The sequence below is a fragment of the Triturus cristatus genome, chromosome 7 (assembly GCF_964204655.1).
Source record: "Triturus cristatus chromosome 7, aTriCri1.1, whole genome shotgun sequence".
Taxonomy (NCBI): Eukaryota; Metazoa; Chordata; class Amphibia; order Caudata; family Salamandridae; genus Triturus; species Triturus cristatus.
Genome location: NC_140590.1, coordinates 1780422200 through 1780445058, shown reverse-complemented (window position 1 = coordinate 1780445058; position 22859 = coordinate 1780422200). Strand labels below are relative to the sequence as shown.

The following is a 22859-nucleotide window of genomic DNA, read 5'->3' as shown; positions in this document are numbered from 1 at the left end:
GACAAATGTTGGGGTACATACCCTATATCGGGACATTATAATGCTGAGGAGGGTAGACTGGGTGGGTACATCCAGAAAGGTATGTTAGGGAGACTGTGTGGTGGTAAATTTTAAGAATAGTATATTGGTGGGTGATTTGTTGAAAGTACTCTTGGATGAGGACAAATGGCCTTGTAGAAATTAGCCTGGCCAAATTTTTGCTGTACCTTTGGGTTTCTATTATAGGCCAGAAAGTGATTATAGTAAGACCAACATAAGAAATAATTATTTGATAAATGTACCCTTGACCAATAGATATTTACCTTTGAGACGCTGTAGTGAATTGGACTGACTTGGAATGGAAATGGCAACCCATGGCTTGGAAAAGGACCAAAACATTCTACACATCCCTCCAGAAACAGCGACAATAATACAAATTCAATTGGAGGATAAATAGACAGAAGATGAGTTATATATAAATAGGGATATTGAGCATCCCATTAATTTAAATATTGATTATGAAAATGCCGCAAGATTCATATTAACAAATAAAGACCTATTAACGGAGTCTAGTCTGGGCAAAAATAAACCGCGATTAATGGACATCTCCACAACTGATGATCCGTCTACACATTACAGCGAATTCCTAAATATCATGACATGGAATGTTGCTGGGATCAGAAATAAGATTAGTGATGATGAATGGCTAAAAACTCTGGATGTGTGTGCGATCGTTTTAATCCAGGAGACATGGTGTACTGATCCCTTCTTTATTAATGGATATCAATCAATTTGTACTAGCGCCAGCCCTTCTGGGATGGGCAGAGCAAAAGGGGGGTCTAGCCGCCTTAATCGCAGTAAATACACCCTTGATTCTAAAGAAAAAGTTTGTCATCACTATTATCAGTTCCTGCACTTTCTTTTGGAAGGGAAAGAGGCCATCGTTGTAATTCATTTTTATAATAACATTTTGATAATACTAAAAGTAAGGTAATTGAAGCACTAGAATTAGATTTAGATAATTTTCTAAAGGGTTTTGAAGGGGACATATTTTAGTTTGGTCAGGAGATTTTAATTGTGCTAGCTGTGAATATGAAGTGGGAGAGCCCTGTGGGTATTGTGATCACCTAGAAGATAGGATCCCACATTTTGTTCATAATATGTATGGGAAGATATTAAATAATGTCATACATAAATATGATTTAGTACTTCTAGAACCCTCGAGCCAAGATGGGAAAACTGATCTACAAACCTTCGTAGGGAGGTATTCCTCCTCGAATATAGATCATATTATAGTATCTTCAAACTGTTATGACCCGGTGGTAAATACACAAATTAATGCTAGTCTCAACAGCGACCATCATCCTTTAATTGTGTCACTAGGATTAAATATGACAGCAAAAGCACAGGAGAAAAGAATGGATATGAATATTAGTACCCAAGGAAATATTGGTATCTCAAAGTGGTCGGGAGTGAATCCAATAATTTTTATGGACAAGCTCCTAGGTAAAATACAAAAAGACCTTGATATTTGTTCAGATGGTTCCTCCCTTGACTCGACAGTCATAACAGCTTTTTGTAATATTACATCTACATTCTCAGCCGACTTGACAATTAAGAGTAGGAATAAACCATATGATTCTAACCCAAGATGGTTCAATCATGAATGCACTAGGTTGAATGGAGAACTAAAAATGGAACTGAAGCAAATACCTAGGGGTAGTGCTAGAATCAGAATGGCGAGGAAAGACTAAAAATACTCCTTGTTTAAAAGGAAAAGGGAGATCCGTGAGAAGGCTTGGGAGAAGCTAATCAAAGCAGTTGAGGTAAATGACCAAGCTCATCTTTGGAAAACAATTAACCACCCTTTTTTCAAAGAGAACAATGCAGTTCAAATTGATGCTGGAATAGCCCCTAAAGAATGGATATCCCATTTTGAAAGTATTTTTAATCCTGAAGCAATAAGCATAACTGATGCGAAACTGGTGATTTTATACAAGTTGAGCCAACTGGTATTGCCCCAATAAGTCAAGAAGAAATTAAACTAGCACTATATAAAAGTGCTAATGGTAAAGCAGCAGGTGCAGATGGAGTACCAATTGATGTTTTTAAAAATAATATGGATCTCTGGATACCCTGTTTATTGAAAGTTTCTAATGCTATTTGTGGGGGGTCAATACCTGTTACATGGACTGAAAGCATTATCATCCCTATTTTTAAAAAAGGGGACAGAGGGAAAGCAAGCTGTTATCGCCAATTATCCCTTCTGGAGTCCTCTTTGAAAGTGATGGGCCGTATCATTTTAGAAAGGCTTGAAAATTGGGTTAGTGAGCGAAATATCCTAACAGAGGCCCAGTATGGGTTCAGAAGAAGTATAGGGACAGTAGAGCAATGTTTGAATCTAGAATTATTAATAGGGAAATATACATTAGCAAAGGAAGGGGCGCTTCATTTATGTTTTGTCGACCTTACCAGCACTTTTGATTTAGTTAATCACCATAAATTATGGAAAATACTGAAAGATCTAGGGGCACCGATAGACATTATAGCATATCTCTCCCAGATTTATGATCTTCTAAATTCTAATTTTGTTTTGGGAAAAAGGGAGAATGGACATCGGTCTTCAGAGTTATGCGCAGTATTAGACAAGGGTGCGTGTTAGTGCCACTTTTATTTTCCCTTTATATTAATAATGTCGACCCTCTTTTACAAACCTTAAATGCAGATCCCCCAAAAATAGGAATACGTTCTACGCCTGTTTTATTCTATGCAGACGATGAAGTGTTAATGTCCAGAACAGCAAATGGATTGCAACTCCTTATAGAAAACTTTGCATTGTTTATGACTAATATAGATTTACAGTTAAATCTAAAGAGAACTTTTCTCATGACATGCGGGAGTACCAGACTGAAGTCTAGACAGCATCATGTGGGCGGGACCCCTATTGAGAGAGTTTCAACTTTTTCATATCTAGGAATGCTGAGAAACTAAAAGAGGTCAGAAAGCGGTCCTAGGATGCTTGTTTCCAGTCCAGTGAGGACCTGGCATGACTGTTCTGACTGGACTGTTCCCATGAGGCACAGGGTCAAGACTGATTTGCATATGGCTAGGTCTAAACTGGGGTGGCATGGTGAGCAAAAGAATGATGGACTTAACCCAGATCTCTTGACTGGGGTGAATGTTTTGATTTGTTCTGCATTCTGTCCATCAACTGTGTCTTTTGCTTACTCGCCCTAAGTGCGCCAGGTATGCTCAGACGTGGGTCCTGGGCTCACTGTGTCACTGGTATCAAGCTATCCTGGCTGAAGAGGGGGGAAACCCCGAACTCAGTCCTAGGATGCTTGTTTCCGGTCCAGTGAGGACCTGGCTTGGCAATTCGGGCTGGACTGTTCCCATTAGGCACAGGGTGAAGACTGATTTGTATATGGCCAGGTCTAAACTGGGGGGCAGTGTGAGCAAAAGAATGATGGATTTAACCCAGATCTCTTGACTGGGGGTGAATGTTTTGATTTGTTCTGCATTCCGTCCATCAATTGTGTGTCTTTTGCAAAGATTATAATGGCCAAATATTGCATGCAAGTAATGTGTTGGTCTATTCCTGGGGAGCATACTTCATTCTTTCCTTAGCCTTTAACCGTCACTCAGTCCCCAGTATGGCAGCCAGTCTCTGAAGTACCGGGCAGTCGAAACACCTGGTGAGTCTGGAAGTGGAGGCACTGACTTATCCAGATCTGTGTCTGTCATGCAAATGCAATCTACACCTATGATCATCAGGGAGTACACATCTAAAAACAATAGGAGGGCAAGAACTGTTTGCCATTGAGTCCTCCTACACAAACATATATTTACCTTTCCTATCACTTTTTACCCCTGTGGCTTAAAACAATGTTCCGAACCTCACTCATATCAGCACTCCCCTTGCAAAGGAAGAGCAACCTTTGGCAAAAGCATGCCTCCTCCCTTGCCTTTTAAATTTGGAGGCTTCCCCGTCTGCTAAGTGTGTTTCTTGCAGGAAAGTCACATCAACCCACCTGCTTTTCAAAGATGCCTGTATATTATAGTATTTGTTGGCAGAACCCATGCCATGCACATTCCATGTAGGAAGGTGTATGTTGTCACCCCCACAGACACCCTTGAACTCCCCACCATAAGGGGGTCAGGGTGCCCCCGCCGGTAAATAACAGAAATATAAAATAACAGTAATACAATTTTATTACTGTTAATTAATGATTGTGTGTTTTGTGGGGTTATGCGAGGAGTATTAATAATATTAAACTAATATTTAACTTTTCAATAAACAAAAGCACTAACCACGCTTTCCTCAGTATACTTCTCACTCCCAATAAACAAACAATTATAAATGTCAATTCAGACATTGCAAATGTGACATATTACACAATTAACAACAATGAATATAAACCTTTTAAAATAGCACTAGTCACCCAAACCCTACTACAGCACTTAAGCCTTAAAATCGTATTACTTTTATTTTACTTTGGTGCATTTTGTGGGGTCGGTTTAGAAGTACTGTTTATTTTAATTATGATTTATTTAATATGTTCATTTATTCAAATGAATTTCATGTTTCAACTTGATTATGTATTTAAGGTTTGTATTTATTTGTTTAAAAGAATAAATAACAATTCATGTGCATTTATATTGTTTATGTAATTTGACACACATTTACCCAGATATATACACGTTCCCCAATGTTTATTCAACTGGGATTATATAACTTACTCTCATACATTTATTATACACATAAAACATCTTTAATGTTTAAAAACTATGTAATATTTCTAAAATATCTAAGAATAAAACACCACAAAAACATATGATGCTAAATAAATCAAAGCCTTATATTAACATATATTTGGAATGTATCAAACAAATATAATATTGAAAATGCATTACAAAAATGATTGTTTTTAAAAATTCTAAAAAATGAAACCTATATTAAACACTTTAAAAAATAAAAAACAATAGAAAATGTATGAAAAAATGCATTGTTTGGAATTGCATATATTTGTTCCTTTTAAATACTCAAAATATCTTTAAAAAATGACTGGATAAAGTAATATTTAGCAACCAAATTCCTATTATTATTATAAAAAAATGAAGATATTCATACTAAATCCTAAAAAAACTTGGGAAGCAGACATACCTTGGGGCATTAACTGCACTGTGAAAACTCAAACCTAACAAACATTGGGGAAAGTGCATATATTGTAGGGTATGGGTGGAGATCAGATTTACTATTCTAAATCCTATCAGTTGAGAAAGAGAATACATTGGGTGGAGATGATTCAGTCAATCTAGCAAACACTGTGAAAGTGAAAACAATGAGATGTGAAAAGGGTTCTGATTGACTGATCTAACAGCAATCCACCAAACATTGGGGAAAGTGAGTACATTTGGAGAGTCTGATTTACTATGCTAACTCCAGTCTCACAAACATTGGCAAAAGTGCACATAAAAGACAGTAGAAAAAGTGATCATATTGGGTTGGGTGTGTGAGATTTAATCATCTGATTCTAGTCTAATATACATCGGAGAAAGTCCATAAAGTAAGAGGGATAAGATTTAATATTCTCTCTTCAGTCTAACAAATATTAGGTACATTGAATACGTTAAGGGGGTACAAATAAAATAAATAAACATTACACATGATTTCATACATGTACAGTAAATGCATTCATATTCCAAATGTATTAAACATTTGCAAATGTAAAGCATTTCGAAAATTTGCAAATCCATATCCTAAAAAAGATAAATACATCAAAATTGCACATTTCTGATCTATATTAATGACTAAATAATAATTAAAATAAAAGCATCCCTCAAATACCCTGAGCATAACAAATTAACCTGAAAGAAGAAGAATAAAATCTGTAATGATAAACATATGATTTAATTATAATGTAACTATTTTAAAATACGATCACGTTCCTCTAATACACACCACAAAGCAAAAATTTAAAGTGATAAAAAAATATGGAAAACACAAACAATGCAATTTAAAATTTTTAAACATGTAGCAATAATGAGTATACATGTAAAAATTAAAAATACTAACCCCTAACCAAATACCCAACATTTTCCATTAAAAAACATAAAATAGTATTCAACTAAACATATAAACAAACATGTTTATAAATTAAAACTTTTTAAACAAATAGATAAATTACTTTTTAAATTTACAAACTTGAAATTGGGACAATTATTCTATAATCAGTTATTATTAATCTATTAGCTATGCACTACCCAGTAGATTCCCCAATACTCCCCACATCCTGAAATTAAAATGTTGACAATGTTTAATAAAATATTATTACATACACAAACAATAAAAAATATGAAAAATTAACCATTACCTGACTAATTAATAAATCATAATAAATAATTTAAAAACACTGCCCATACAAACCCCCAATTAACCTGAAAACTCAATTATAAATAAACACCCCAAAAAAGTATAGATAACTAGAGAATATTTAAAAATTATTTAAAATAAGTTTCACAACAACATTGAACTAAAAACACATTATGAAACACCATAATAAAGAACAATATTATAGTAAGTTATATTTTAAACTTCTATATGATTGTAATTTGTTAAAAATATCAGAGGTATATTGTTTTTTTAATCAGCAAAATCTTTTGCCCTGATATTTTTACCACAATATCATGGTTAAACGATATTTTTGACTCAATATTTAGGGTGTATATCACAAGTGTTGTTCAACCAGCAACTGCTCAGATGACTGTCTGTGGGGGGAGGGGTCAGTGACAGCGCAATTCCAGTCAGTGCCCTAACACATGAAGTCTTCAGCTAATCCAAGTGTACTCCTCCATTTCAGTGAGTGTTATCACTCACCTAATGTTTGGGCCATTACATTGTTTGATATTTAAATGAATCAGTGCCATCTTCACCTTGTCTCCGTACTGGATAAATAATCCAACGTGGTATTTTACATCATCTGGGGGGAAATGCAGATACTTGGTCAATAATTACAGTGGAGAAAACTTACTTCTCCTGTATTATATAATAAAATTGGTCATATGCACACATATGCACACAGTCATGCAGTAAACAGGCAATGAGTTCTTGAATCTGCCACAAGCCAACCATTTACTGATTTACCTGACTGCCTTTAAGTGCCTAAAAGCCGAGACCATTAGGCCAGAAGAGAAAAGGGTGTCCTGTTAGTATCATGGTCTAATGGAAGACTTGAAGGACTTCTTATAAATGTTAGGGTACCCAAGATATATAAATACACAACTGTTAGAAATGGGAGTCTCTAGTTGGCATGGGTATGCACCCAGTCTAAGTAGGGACCACCACTCTAGTCAGGGTAAGTCAGATGCACACTAAAAGATAACCTGTGCTCACCCTCTGGTAGCTGGGCACAGAGCAGTCACGCCTATCTAAAGTGGCAATGTGTAAAGTATTTGTGCAACACACACAGTAACACAATGAAAACACCACAAAAAGGCTTCACATCATGCAAAACGAAAATAGACAATAATTTTGTAAATAGTTCAAGACCACTACAAGAAAAAAACAATAAGTAGAAGTTGAGTTATACATTTTAGAAGAAGTATAAAAATAACACTTAGAAGCGTTTAGGGGTTATTTGAGATCACACTGGACAGGGGCAAAGTCAATAGTTCAAGCAGACCACCATGGAGCATGGGCCAGGTACAGGAGCCAGTCAGGCCCGGGGAACAGAGTACCTTGATCCTTGTCACAAACACGAGATGCGGGGTCAATGCATCGGTAGATGCATCTATGTCACTCCCGAAGTCGAGGGGGGCATTGATTTTTCCCATGCGCTGATGGCGATACGCTGGTTTCCAAAGACGAGTATTGAACCCATGATGCGATGATTCTGAAGCTAATGCACCCGGTTACTCTGCGCTATTGATGAGATGCGTTGATCCTCCTTCAGCAAGGGCAGTGATGCAATGGTTTCAGTGCTGCATCAATAGCAATGTGCTGTGTGCTGCTTCCAGCAGTCAGTGTATGCGTTAGTTGATGCTGCAGTCCTGGAGAGCCTTATCAGGCCCCAAAATAGTCAGTGCATCGGTTGGCGCTTCCAGCAGACAGGAAATGCATCAATTTCACTGGTGTAGGTATCGGAGTCCACTTCAAGTGAACCAGGCACAGGAGCAGATGAAGAAGCTTTAATATCCCTGAGTCTCTGAAAACAGGAGGCAGGCCAACAAGCCCTGGGAGATTACTTTGGGTTGCAAGGCAGAGTACAGCTCTCCCTCAGCAATCAATCAATCAGGGAAGTGTAAGCGCACTACTCACCCATGAGGGTCTCAAGGCGCTGGGGTGGGGGGGTCAGCAGTTCTGTTTGGCCAAAGAGCTAGGTCTTGAGAGTCTTCTTGAAGGTGTTCAGCAAGGTCAGAGAGAAGGAGCCAGCACAGGAGAACAACAGTTCTTCTAAGTCAGCAGTCCAGATGAGTAACAGTCATTGATGCAGCACATCAATTATTCTGACAGTCCAGTTGTAGGTCCAGAAGTGTCTGATTTGTTGGTGTTAAGGACTCAGTACGAATACCCAGTTCTGCCTTTGAAGTTGGGGTGCTTTCAAAGAATGGTATTTGAAGTGCACAGAGGTCCTTTCTTCCTAGCCCTGGTTCCAGACTATCCGTATGGGGTAATCTGCCCCTTATGTGTCCCTTTATGCACAAAAATATCTTGTGCACAGCACAGGTACCCTTGCAACATAATGCAAGCAAGTCTGTGTTGATGCAAGACAGCCAAAAGTACGGCAGCACTAGTAAAGGACAGAGATGCACCATATAATGTTGAATATGGTGCATTCTTGCCCTTTCCATTTCAAATAGAGCAGCAAGGTGGCTTTTTTGCTTTGTGCTACTTGAAAGATTGATAAATCTGCCCAGTGGTTTCTAGTTGTACTTTCTGACACAAAGCCCACCTGGGCAGGGCCAACTGGGGAGAAGATTTCCCTATGCAGTCTTTTAACCAGTATTGTGGCCAATAGCTTAATACAAACATTAATAAGGGTTATCAGCCCATAATTAGGGCAGATCAAAGGTTTCCCCCCCTTTACTAAAAGGTGAATAATCACTTGTTTTTATTGGCTTCAAGGTACCTGTCTTCACCTCCTTAAGACCTCACAGAATCAGTAATAGTTATCCTGTCTTAAAAAATGTGCTGACAAAATCATCTTGTCCCAATAACTTGCACATTTTAATTTATTTAATTGCATCTGTTATTTCCTCTTATGAAATGTCACATGCTAAACAAGTTTTAAATTCCATGAAAAGTTGTGCTAATCTTAAATAATGTTATCTTCTAATTCCAAGGTGCCCTCATTTGTCAAAAAGGCAATGCCATCCTCTTGTAGTACGGGTTCAACAAACCTGATATATCCGGCCCAATGGAGATTCAGAGGTTGATGGTAGACAGCAAATTAATGAACTGTGAAATCCTTTGTGCAGATATAACTGGCTGTGTGTATGAGCAGATGGTGGATAGCTGTGTATACTTAGGCTCTTAAAGACCGGAGTAGTTTCAGAGGTGTCAGATAAGTAAATGGAGAGAAAATGAATATACTAAAAGGAAACGAAAAAACCTTAACCCTCTAACTTTACTTTATCGGGTTAAATACCTAAGGCCTGACAACATCTTTAAGACACCAGATTGTTTAATCTGGAAAAGAAAGAGGCCCAACAAGGGAGTTATGTGTTCATCTATATTATTATATACTACATCACAAAGTAGTCATTATCCTAAAACACTAAGCTGAACACTAACAATTGTAGTGATTAATACTGACACAGACTCTTCCCCCGACACCCATTAAACCTTGTAATATCACCAAAGGTATATTTAAACATATCAGATGGCCTACTTCTGAGATCTGTGAGAACAAACACAGGGCCTGATAAAAGCCCATTTTGCAATGGCAAGACAGAGGTTTGCAACCGCAAAATGGCCTAAACCAACTTTGCAATTCTGTAACAGATTACTAAATTGCAAAGTGGGGTTTGAAATGTATCCATGGTTTGTGTCCATGAAGAACGTTTGTTTGGCAGTGATCTAAGGAACCATTGTGAAACAATTTTTTTAAACTGCATTTTTTTCTTAAATGCATATGTGTTTCGTTTAAGGAAAACGGGCTGCATTTAAAAAAAAAAGTATTATATTATAACTGACATGGTGGTCTTTTGACCCTAATAGGCCACTATCCCTATAATGGCACACAGTCATAGTGAATTGCAATTTGCGCCCTACCTCATGAATATTGATGAGGAAGGTCGAATTGCGGCCCACTCCAAGAGTACATAATGCATAGGTTGGTTGGCAAAATCTCTTTGAGTTCACAACAAATTGGTTTGAAATTTGCAACCACGTTTTTTTAAAAGCCAATTTTCGTACATCATGGCCATAGATATATCTATCTTCCAAATATAAACAAAGCAAAAAAGCCATGTGGAGCTTCCATAGTGGTATCAGTCTGAAGATAATTGGAGTCATTTTACTACGTTATGAGGGTTTTCCTGCTACAAGGCCGATATAGATTAATTCCTGTATTGGGCTATCATCTTTGCAATCATATTAAGTTGTGCTTTGTGCTTTGACATGGATGGGATTTACCAACCCAATGGATTGCATTTCACAGCGAAAGGAAGGGTGTTCCTGAACAATTTGAAAGTCTGCATCCTATTTTATGTGTAGGGACGACATACACACAATAAACACAAAGGCTCTTATCAGAGCCACTGTATTCTTCAAATACTTTTGATTTTTCTTTGTAAATACTTTTCCTAAAAAAAATTCTCAACTCTGCAGATCCAAAGGACAAACCATAAGCACACATTCAATGCAAAACAACACATTTTAAATGTTCTTGTAGAGGGTTTGGAGTGCATCTATGATTGGGAGTGTGAATCTGTGTTTGGGTATGTGAGTGGGTAGGCAGGGTCTGAATAGGTATCCGACTGGCTGTGATAGTGCTTGTATGGGTGTAACTGAGTGGCTGTGAGTGTCTGTATGGGTGTAAGTATGGCTGTGAGAGTATCTTTATAGGTATGTGAGTGCATGTGAAAGTTTCTGTTCTGCTCGGGCTGCAAGCACAGTGTCTGGTGCATGTTGGTATGGGTCCTACTAGATACTTCAGGTCTTCAACATGAAGAGTTACAAATTACATACCTCCCTCTAAATAAGGCACAATGACTGGGGCACATTGATATGGGTTGCAACAGGCAATTCGGTCACACATAGTGAAGAGTTGCAAATTCCATATCTCCTTGAAATGAGGCACAACGTCCAGCGCACAATGATACAGGCTGTACCAGTCTAGTCTGGTTACACGCACAGGTGCAAGTTCAGCAGAGCCACTTGAGGTAGGGTAAGGTACTACACCCCCACCTCTGAGGGTCGCACCTTATGAATCAGACTCAGCATGCAATGAGCATGCAGTAGGAGTGATGCACAAGAGATGTGGCACGATCAACGAAACGGCCCAACTGATGAATCTGCTCACCCTCAACAAGATGCTTATGGGTCTCAGAGTCCCCGAATTACAGGCATCAAATGGACAAGATTTACGGGGCTCCGCAATAGACAATTGGGTCTCCAGGCACAGGTCTTCGTTCCATGCTCACACCATGTTACCCGTTGGGATTCAGTAGCAGATGTGGGGGCAGGAAAGGACACCGCTCTCGATATCACAGGCAAATGGTATTGGTCCCTTACAGGAGATCTTTGATGTTCTTGAGATCCCCGAGAGAACAGGAGGCCCACCGACAGGTCCTTGGAGAGCACCAAGGCCACCACACTTCTGCAGGTCTTCAGCCCAGGCCAGCCACTATCCAGAAAAGGCATGTGGTACCCTTCAGTGGCCGTAATCTTCTAAGTGCACAACAGAGTCCTCTGGCAGTGTGAACCACACAGTACATGTTCTCTGGGCCTGCATCCCCACAAGTGTATCTCGCCCTTTGCTGAAGGATGGCACCAGTAGTTATACTGTCGTGTGTCTTTGAAGTTAGGGATGGTTTAAGGGGTTTCCCTCTGAGCTGCAGATTTCTTCTTAAATTGTATGTCTGCCTGCCTTGGGGCCACATAATGTAGATCTTAATCTTTAGTGGAGCCATGATCCAGCCCCTAGAGGCCAACTGTGAAAACCTTTCCTTCCAATCTATCCCATTGGCCATCCAATGGCAGAGGTGTGTTGGGCTAGTGGTAGGCCTGTGTATGTGCTCCCCAAACCCATCGTGTCCAACAGAGCCAGGCACCACAGCACACAAGACTATTAGAGCAAGGCAATGTCCATATTCTATAAGTGCAAAAACTACAGTTGATGGATAGAATGCAGAACAATGTCATACATTCACCCCAGTACAGAGATCTGGGCCCAAATCCATTGTTTATTTGCTCACCATGCCATTCCAGTTTGAACCCAGCCATATGCAAATCAGTCTTTACCCTGTGCATCATGGGAACAGTCCAGCCCAAACTGCCAAGTTCACTCCCCCGCCGGAAGCCCTAGAGGGAAAAGGCCTACGTCACTTTGCTTCTAATTATGAAGTTGTGTGCCTTGAAGAACATGCTTAAAAACACAAACCACAGACAAGGGCGAGGGACCACAGAACTGAAATAGCACCAAGGAGGCAGATGCAGCCTGTAAAACAGGGTCCGTGCCGAATGCAAAATGGGCCTCAGGAAGGATGAAACTCACATGAACTCCCCAATCCTTTTATTTTAATCATCTCATTATTGTACCGCGTTTATAGTAGAAAGTTCCCTCGTGAACATCCCGGTTTCTTCATATGAAGCAAAAACAAGCCCAGGTGTTAAGTGCAAGCGCAAAAATGAAATAAAAAAAAACCCGCAAGTGGTGAGCGAGTTCGGTGCGCGCGCACGCAAAAAGTAATTTAAAACAAGCATTGGCCGCGCGAGCAGCCGCGAGACGTGATCTGTGGGGGGGGGGGGGGGGGGGGTGTGTGAGAAGGGGAGGTTCTGTGCATAAGAAAACTGGTGTGAAATAGCAGCAGGGAAGGGGGCGGAGAGGAGGCTATGAGGGAGAGCGACGTAAAGCCATATGGCTGCTTTACGCGCGTGCACACCTCATGCACTGTAGCTCTATGCCAGCAGTAGCACTTTGAAAACTCCCTTACATAATGTCTTGCTGGCAGCGCATGCGCGCTGGCTCAGCGAGACTTAAAAACAACAGTTGATGGACAGAATGCAGAACAATGGCATACATTCACCCCAGTACAGAGATCTGGGCCCAAATCCATCGTTTTTTTGCTCACCATGCCATTCCAGTTTGAACCCAGCCATATGCAAATCAGTCTTGACCCTGTGCCTGAACTGCCAAGCCAGGTCCTCCCTGGACTGGAAACAAGCATCCTAGGACCGGTTTCGGGATTTCACCCCTCTTCAGCCAGGATAGCTTGATTCCAGTGGCATGGAGAGCATGGGGACCCCCTTCTGGGCATACCAGTCCCACTCGGGGTGACAAATGCAAAAACAACAGGTGATGGACAGAATGCAGAACAATGTCATACATTCACCCCAGTACAGAGATCTGGGCCCAAATCCATAGTTTTTTTGCTCACCATGCCGTTCCAGTTTGAACCCAGCTATATGCAAATCAGTTTTAACCCTGTGCCTCATGGGAACAGTCCAGCCCGAACTGCCAAGCCCGGTCCTCCCTGGATTGGAAACAAGCATCCTGGGACCAGTTTCGGGGTTTCACTCCGTTCAGCCAGGATAGCTTGACTCCAGTGACATGGAGAGCACGGGACCCACGTCTGGGCATACCCGTCCCACTCGGGGTGACAAATGCAAAAACAACAGTTGATGGACAGAATGCAGAACAATGTCATACATTCACCCCATGCCTGGGGTGGCATGGTGAGCAAAAGAATGATGGATTTAACTCAGATCTCTTGACTGGGGATGAATGTTTTGATTTGTTCTGCATTCCATCCTTATTATTATTATTATTATTATTATGGAAGTTTGTAAAGCGCATGGTTACGCACCCCAGCGTGTCCCTGCGCTGAGAAGAAAAGAGGCGGCTAGGGCAAGGAGGTCACACCAGTGCAGAGCGGAAGAGATGAGTTTTTAATGCTTTACGGAATTTAGTCTCTGAGGATTCGAGGCGCAGCTCCATCTGGAGCATTTTCCAGTTCTTAGCCGCTAGAAATCTGAAGGATCTCCCCCCCCCCCTCCCCCCCATTCGAGCTTTTCGAATTTTGGGGACAGCTACTAGTCCAGTGCCCGAAGATCTGAGCATCCGCTCCGGTCTGTAGGGGGTAATGAGATTGTGAAGGGGTAAAGGCGCCCTGCTCAGTATAATGCGATGACACATGCAGAGTGCCTTGAAGATAATCCTCTCCCTGACCGGCAGCCTTCAATTGTGTGTCTTTGCTTTCTCGCCCTAAGTGCGCCAGGTATGCCCAGACGTGGGTCCTGGGCTCACTGTGCCACTGGAATCAAGCTACCCTGGCTGAAGAGGGGTGAAACCCCGAAACCAGTCCTAGGATGCTTGTTTCCAGTACAGGGAGGACCTGGCTTGGCAGTTCGGGCTGGACTGAACCCATGAGGCACGGGTTCAAGACTGATTTGCATCTTGCCTGGTCTATACTGGGGTGGCATGGTGAGCAAAAGAATGATGGATTTAACTCAATTCTCTTTACTGGGGGTGAATGTTTTGATTTGTTCTGCATTCAGTCTATCAATTGTGTGTCTTTGGTTTCTTGCCCTAAGTGCACCAGGTATGCCCAGACGTTGGTCCTGGGCTCACTGTGCCACTGGAATCAATCTATCCTGGCTGAAGAGGGGTGAAACCCCAAAACCGGTCCTAGGATACTTGTATATGGTCCAGGGAGGACCTGGCTACACAGCTCAGGCTGGACTGTACCCATGAGGCACAGGGTCAAGACTGATTTGCATATGGCCAGGTCTAAACTGGGGTGGCAAGGTGAGCAAAAGAATGATGGATTTAACTCAGATCTCTTGACTGGGGGTGAATGTTTTCATTTGTTCTGCATTCCGTCCTTCAATTGTGTGTCTTTGATTTCTCGTCCTAAGTGCGCTGGTATGCCCAGATGTGGGTCCTGGGCTCACTGTGCCGCTGGAATCAAGCTATCCTGGCTGAAGAGGGGTGAAACCCCGAAACCGGTCCTAGGATGCTTGTTTCCAGTCCAGGGAGGACCTGGACTGGCAGTTCGGGCTGGACTGTACCCATGAGGCACAGGGTCAAGACTGATTTGCAGATGGCCAGGTCTAAACTGGGGTCACATGGTGAGCAAAAGAATGGATTTAACTCATGTCTCTTGACTGGGGGTGAATGTTTTGATTTGTTCTGCAATACGTCCATCAATTGTGTGTCTTTCATATTCTATAAGTGGCATTTCTAAGAGAGTTATGCCAAAATCCCCTTGACCAATGGAAAGGTTTTGGCATGACGAATCCATTAAAAGCAAACATTCTGAGACTGCTCCGCTGGAATCCACTTTGCAGCCCGAATTAATATCAACCACTTCCCCCTGTTTACCAATGATTATAGCAAGCCTCATAGGTAGTGCACACACACAGGTATTCTTCACTATCAGGGCGCATGTGTGCTAGTGCGCACACAGACCTGCAATGGCAGGTTGGACACATAGTCCTCAAGACCAGGGGTACAAGTGTACCTGCCCAAGTCTGGACACAGGTTTAACTAATACGGGTGTCAGTGCTCAGGTACACACAATAACAAGCAACATAGGTGCAATGGCATGCTGCTCATGAGTTTAATCATGATAGATGCCAGTTCTCACACACCAGTCTGCGACACTAGACTGGCTTTTGGGGCTCACCCAGGCCCTAACACCTTAGATGCGAGTGCACAAGAACCACTATGTCAGGGCCTGCCAGATAAGGGTTGACCCCCTCATGCGTGCAATTGCAGACACGCGGCCTGTGAAGGTTGACCAGGCATCTTGCCACTAGCACCATAGGTGCAAGCGCATGGACACAGGCCTGCAATTCCAGGATTGACCCTGGTGTTAGAACACCAGGGATGCGGGGATTCACTCACCGGCCTACAATGGCAGGCCAGGCTCCTTAAAAAGCTATACGTGCCAGGGCTCATCTTCAAGCCTGCAATGGCAGGCTAGACACATATTCGAAGCAGCCGAAGGAATGGTACACACACCCAGCCTGTATTGGCAGTCTGGGCGCATAGTTAACTCCCCACAGTTGCAAGTCCGCACTCCCAGGTCTGTGTTGGCACTCTGGCCCATGTTTCAGAACATCATGTCAATACCTCTTCCTACCTTTGTAGGAAGGCACACACACTTCCACACTACCTTGACAGTGAGGACATCCTCAGAGCCCTCAAGCCATGCAAGAGAATCAGTAACACCCCAAGAGTGCCCCATGAGAACAGCCAAACTCAAAGGTAGGGAAAGTCTCATGTGGGGGCTACCTAACTACCTGGGCTGGGAACATCCATATGTAGCCACCTGACCTTCAGCCTACCACCCCCCCATGCCCTTCATGGCTTCTCTGGAGGAGTGCCCTCATGGTATGGGATGACCCAATCAGGGTTGGCTGAGAAGTAAGTGATAAAAACCTAGGTGGGTTGCAATGGCACCCCACAGGCCTGCAATGACATGGCCCGATACATGATTGAGAGGCTAGCTGGTGGATTGCACACTCAGTGCTAAGTACCACTACTAGACAGTGATGTACCCACCCCAGGTACGTTGGGTACCTGTTTACGGGGTGCACAGAGGTATGGCACCTAAACCCCTTGCATATACTCCCCTGTCTAATGCAGGTGAGGTGGGTGCATGCACCTTTCCTCCGCAGTACAATGGGAAGGTGCCCAGAATCCTTAAGTCATGCATAGAGTGTCAACAAAGACTAGGAGGTAAAAGCAAAATGGTTTGGAGTAAATTCCCCCTAATAAGGGCCATGTCCAACAGTGTCTATATAAGTGTAAGTATGGGTGTGAGACTGTATGGGTGTGGGTGTGTGAATAGATGTGGCAGTTTCTGTCTGGTTATAATTCTGGGTGTGCGAGTGTCTGTGCAGGTTTCTGAATATTCTCTGTATGGTTATGTGAGTGTGGGTCTCAGACTGTTTGCATGGGTATGTGAGTGTGGCTGTAAGTGAGGTTGAGAATTTCTGTATGGGTGTACATGTGGGTGTGAGACTGTTTATATGTATATGTGAGTGGTAGTGAGAGTGTCTGCATAGGTGTAAGTGTGGGTGCGTGAATAGGTGTGAGAGAATGTGCATAGGTGAAACAATGGTTGAGAGAGTGCCTATAAGGCTATGTGAGTAGATGTTAGAGTGTATGGGTATAAGTGTGGGTGTCAGAGTGTCTGTAGAGATGAAGGTAAGGGTGTAAGAGCAGGATTCCCTGCTCTCGCTTCAATGAAGCAAAGCAGAGTTTTCAATGACAGGGCGGGAGACGCGAGGCTCCCACCCTGTCATTGCAAACAGCAGTGTCCCGGGGGTGGGCACCCCGGGACACTGCAGGAGCTGGCCCTGGGGGTGGTGGTTCCCAGGACCATCAAGGGCTCCAGGAAAGGGGTCCGCGCGGCCTGCCTCCCACCATTTGCAAAGCACAAGGGTGGTGGTCCCCGGGGCTTGGGGGTCCATCACGGACTCCCCAATTTTAATAATTAGAGCCCCGGGGAGGTGGCGGTCCCTGGGACGTGTGGGGGGCTCGAGCCCCCCCACACAGGAACAAATAAAAAATAAGAGCCCCAGGGGGTTGGTGGTCCCCAGGGCAGCGGGGGGCCTATGTGTCAACTGCAAATTTATTAATAAAAGCCCCAGGGGGTGCCAATCCCCGGGGCTTGGGGGGGCTTGGATGCCTCCCCACATAAAAAAAAGCCCTGGGGGAGCCCACGCTTTGTTTTTTGTTATTCCCGCAGAAATTCGCTGGGTGCGCGAATCTCTCCGATTTTTTTAAAAAAAACAAAATGCTTTTTTTGGCCCTGGGGGTCCTTGTGGGACCCCCTGGGCAGGCCTAGGGGGTCAGGGTGCTTCTACCCTGCCCCCTTTTCCTGTGTTTCATGTTTCTTTTTCTGATGGCTGCCAACACTTCCTGGTTTGGAGTGTTGACAGCCAATTAGCATGAAGCTAGTGATCAGGAGGGTGCGTGGATCTACAGCAGCAATAGATATCACTACCTTCATGTCCTAATATCTCAAAAACTACTGAACGGATTTACACCATTTTTTAAAAGGTCACTTTCTGATCCAAGCAGTACCTTTTTGCCATATTTGGTGTAATTCCGTTCCGTAGTTTTTGCTATAACTGTGTCGAAAGTTTCCTATGGGCAATTGATTTTTTGACCTCTATTTTTTTCAATTTCTCAGGTACTACTGAACGGATTTACACGATTTAAAAAAAGGTCTCTTTCTGAACCAAGGGCTACCTTTTTGCAAAATTTGGTGTAATTTTGTTCAGCAGTTCGGGCTGTAGCCTGTTCGATAATTTCCTATAGGAAAAACCATGGAGAAAATGAGTTTTGGGACCCCCCTTTTTTCTCAGCCCCCACTTGACGAATCACCCCCAAACTTTCAGGATAGGATCTGACCGGAGCGCCCCACCAGTTTCGAGAATTTCACGAAGATTCGTCATCCGGCACCAAAGTTATTGGGAAAAGAATGTTACGATCTTCCTATGGTAACTATGGTAACTAGGTCCTAACTATAACTACCTACTGGTGAATGCCAGTAGGTAATATATATATATATATATATCCATCGGAACCAACACATTGCTTCATTATTCAGGAGCCATTACCCTGCAGAGCGACTACAAACAGGAACAGGAATTCCATATGAAAATAAAATTCATGTAGCCAAATCTCTGGATTCACTCTGTTTACTGCAAAATTGATAAAGGTGGCAGTGTGCTATCATTAGAGTAGTCTGTCCTGATGCGTTTCAGCCCACCGTAGGGCCTTGATCACAGGTACTAATGATTGGTATTAGACACAACCAATCAATGTAAATGCTGCCATGATGTATTTCTGTAGTCATAGTAAACTAACAACCAGCATGCTTTAAAAGTGTTATAAACATCAACTATCCACAGGCACAGTACACCGTGCCTGTAAAATACCATCATACTCCTGCTATGGCTTGTAAGCTGTATAGTCGCATTGCCAGTAAGTAAAAGTGACACATGCATATACAATATTATAAATAAATAAGTCACTTTGCACGTGCCATCCCAAAAATAACTTTTGCCAACAGAAGAGTCCAAAGCCAGAAATAGAGAATTACCAGACTTCTCCAATCACTCTTTCTCACCTCCCGCGCTTCATAATTACTGGAAAAGCAGAGGTGAGCAGATTGTGCTCCCTGACTATATCCATTAGACTCAATGCATTCCGCCATTACTCAGGAGCCATTGACCCGGCAGAGTGGCTACAAACAGGAAATGGAGCCACCTTTATCAATTATAAATATGTGTTCGCTTTCCTTATAATACTCACCATGTATGCTAAAGGAATGCAAGGTAAAGGTATCTACGTTGCAAAGTTTGTTTGCAAGACTTATGAGTTGTATTGACATTGAACCACAACGTAGTATTTCTGTACCGCAGGATCATTTGTAAATTGTGCTTTATTTCAGGACTACCATGGTATTGGGGAAGTTACTCCGGTGCTAGATACTGTTCAAAACTACAAACTTGAGTTCTTGTCTGAAAATGAAGGAATTACAACTATGAGATTTAGCCGCAAGTTCAGAACATGTGACCCCTTCGATGTCGATGTCACAGTAAGTGGTTATCACATGGGTGTGGGATTGTTGCCCGTGTCAGAGATAATAATCAGTGCATGTGATGTAATGAAGAATCCACATTGTGGGTCTAATTCCCAAAGAGAAACATAGACCTGAAGTCTAAATTTAGACCTGAAGTCTAAGTTTAGGACGTTTGAATTGTGCCCTTAGACTTCAGGTCTAACCTTATACTTAAGGTCTAAGTTTACCTCTGTGAATTAGGTCCTGTATCTTGCATGATCAGCCTCCTCTCTCGATCACTGTTCCCTAGCATAGTGGTTATGTGTGATGAACATAGGGTGAGAGGCAGCATCCTGGCGTATGGTTATTTCGTGCTGTGGTTGTCTAGTGGTTACCTGTTAACTGACTGCAATAGAGATAAACATTATAAAGGGTGTCATTGAGAACTTGGAGCAATGATGGGTGAAAATATGCCCCTGCAAAGTACAATCATGTGCAATAGTTCATTTATTTTCTCCATCCTGCCCCAACCCCACCCCTGCCAGAGAGTCTAGAAAGGTTTTATTAAAGCTTGAAGTATTAAACAGTAACATTGTCTACCTTCCCCCTCTATAGGCGGACACCCAGCGCATCATTGCCGCATATGGGACTTCTGACACCATTAGCTACCATGGATCCAGTCAACGTTTCATGGCATCTGTACAGTTGCTGTCAGAAGCACCAGTCTCAGGAACAGATCCAGAGCCGTCCTTCACCCATGACATAAAAATGTCCAATGTAAGCATCATATGTAGAGTATCTTAACCTGTTTCCAAGTATTCATATGAAACTGCGTGCCCTATGCCTGACAGAGGGATCACATGGGCTCTGCACATTACACACTGTTTTTAAGGGCATCTGGAGACCCTCCTGACTAGGCACTGCTTCTAAGACACAGCAATAGGACATAATTTATAGCTTAAAATACCTATTTTCTGCCTCAGGTGAGTAAGAAAATGGTAGTTAGTGTTACTCATTGGGCTATCTAACAGTAATAGGAGCAGAGCGAGTATTTTTGGTAACCGCAGCAAAATATAAATCAAGTACATTTGGTGCCCCAGCCAAAGTATAATATTGCTGCTGAAACATTCCCCATCCATCCCCTCATTAAAAGGAAATTTGTCAGCTCTAGTGGTACCCTTAAGTATCTGTCTTTTCCTGAGAACAGTTAGTTTTGAGCCTAACATTTCTTTCTACTTCTGCTATTCTAGTTACTTTCTTTTTTCGGCTACATTTTTTTAACAGTGGGAGTCTATATTTTTCTCAGCATTATTTCTCATCATGGGCTTTGCTGTTAATATTATTTTTCCAACAATAATTACAATTGATAATAATTGAGTGTAACTTTTTTTACTTGGCTGGAGGTGCCCTGATGGTCCTCCAAAGACGATGGCATAAAGTCACGTATGACTCTTTAAGCAATCTATATACGCCCCCGATATTCGATGAACACATGGACAGTACCATGAATCTGAGGGTCTTTAACAATAATATTAGCACAATAATTGATACGCTGGCTCCGCTAAAACATCGACTTAATTAATTTCGGAAAAAAAGTGAAGATTGGTACACTGCAGAGTTACGGATAGAAAAATACAGATGTAAAGTGCTGGAAAAAAGCTGGCGCAATTCCCAGCTAGATAGTGAAAGATTCAATTTCAAACTGGCTCTTGCTGCTTATCACAAGAATTTAAAAATAGCAAGGAAAAATCATGTCAAATTAAAACTGAACCAGGCAGGATATTCGACAAGGGAGCTATATAAAGTCCTTAACTCCTTCACTAAGCCCACAGCTTGCGCACAACAGGCTACCCCCTCTCAGGGACTGTGTGACAACATAGCTGTGTACCTCGAGGATAACATTTATTAGATTTATAATCGATTCCCTCAAAACCCCTGTCACACAGAGCCCATTGACCCTAGTTCTCTTACGGTCAAGTACTTAGATGAAGGCCTGGATTGTTTTAAAGGTATTCGGATCTCTCAGGTGGAAGCCATGCTTAGTATGGCAAAATCCAGCTCTCCTCTAGATGTGTTGCCAGCACACAAATATGTTCTGCTTGCTCCGCTTCTAGCCACCCCTATTACTGAGATCTTGAACTCCTCTTTAAGCAAAGGTATCCTGCCTCTTGATTGGAAGTCCGCTCAAGTACTTCCTATTAAGAAAAAAGATCAACTGTCTGCTGATGTGCTCTCAAATTACCGCCCCATTTCACTCCTCCCATTGATGAGTAAAATGGCGGAGAGTTATATTAACACTCAGTTAATGGACTACCTCAACAAACATGCCATTCTTGATCCCTCTCAATCTGGCTTTAGACCCAACCACTCCACTTAGACTAACCTTATTGAGGTTACAGATCATATTAAAATGCCATTGGATGATAAGAAAGCTGTGATACTGGTCTTATTGGATCTGACAGCAGCCTTTGACACAGTCTCTCATCAGATTTTTCAACTGAGGGAGGCCGGTCTGCAGGGACAGGCACTTAAGTGGCTTATCAGTTTCCTAGACCAGCGCGCTCAGACCATTAACCTGGGTCCATTCCGTTCCCAAACCTTGAAACTCTCCAAGGGGGTGCCCCAGGGCTCTTGTTTAAGCCCAACTTTGTTTAATATCTACGTGGCCAAGGTTATTAGGGAGTACGGTTTCACTCCTTTCACTTACGCTGACGATACCCAATTACTCCTGTCTTTTGACAAGGAACGTGAGTCTATTGATCAGCGTTTTGCTAAAGGCATGTTGGCTATATTGGAGTGGATGATGAACTACTGTCTTCAATTAAATGCGTCCAAGACAGAAATCTTACTGTTTGGGTCAGCCCAGAGATTCTGGTCCCCTAGGTGGTGGCCTATAACATTGGGTCCAACCCCCACTCCTACTTTGGTGGCAAAAACCTGAGTACGCTTAAATGTATTGTTATCCATGAAGGACCAAGTGATGACTACGGCAGGGACTTACTACCACACCCTAAGCCTTTTTGTGCAAAGTGCTTTGTTGGTTGCCTCTCTCTGTACGAAGAACCCTGATTCAGGCATTGAACATTGGCTGCGTAGATTATTGTAATGCTTTGCTGGCATCTGCAAATGAG

At 42.3% G+C, this 22859-nt stretch overlaps 1 protein-coding gene across 1 annotated transcript in view; it reads left to right on the top strand.

Annotated features, from left to right (window-relative positions):
* The window catches only part of LOC146813094 (putative DBH-like monooxygenase protein 2), a 156871-nt gene that overhangs the window by 12846 nt on the left and 121166 nt on the right, over positions 1-22859 (top strand). The window contains exons 2-3 of the mRNA XM_085620072.1: positions 19618-19764; positions 20344-20505. Of these exons, the coding sequence (XP_085476198.1) occupies positions 19618-19764; positions 20344-20505 (309 nt within the window). The remainder of the gene's footprint in view (positions 1-19617; positions 19765-20343; positions 20506-22859) is intronic.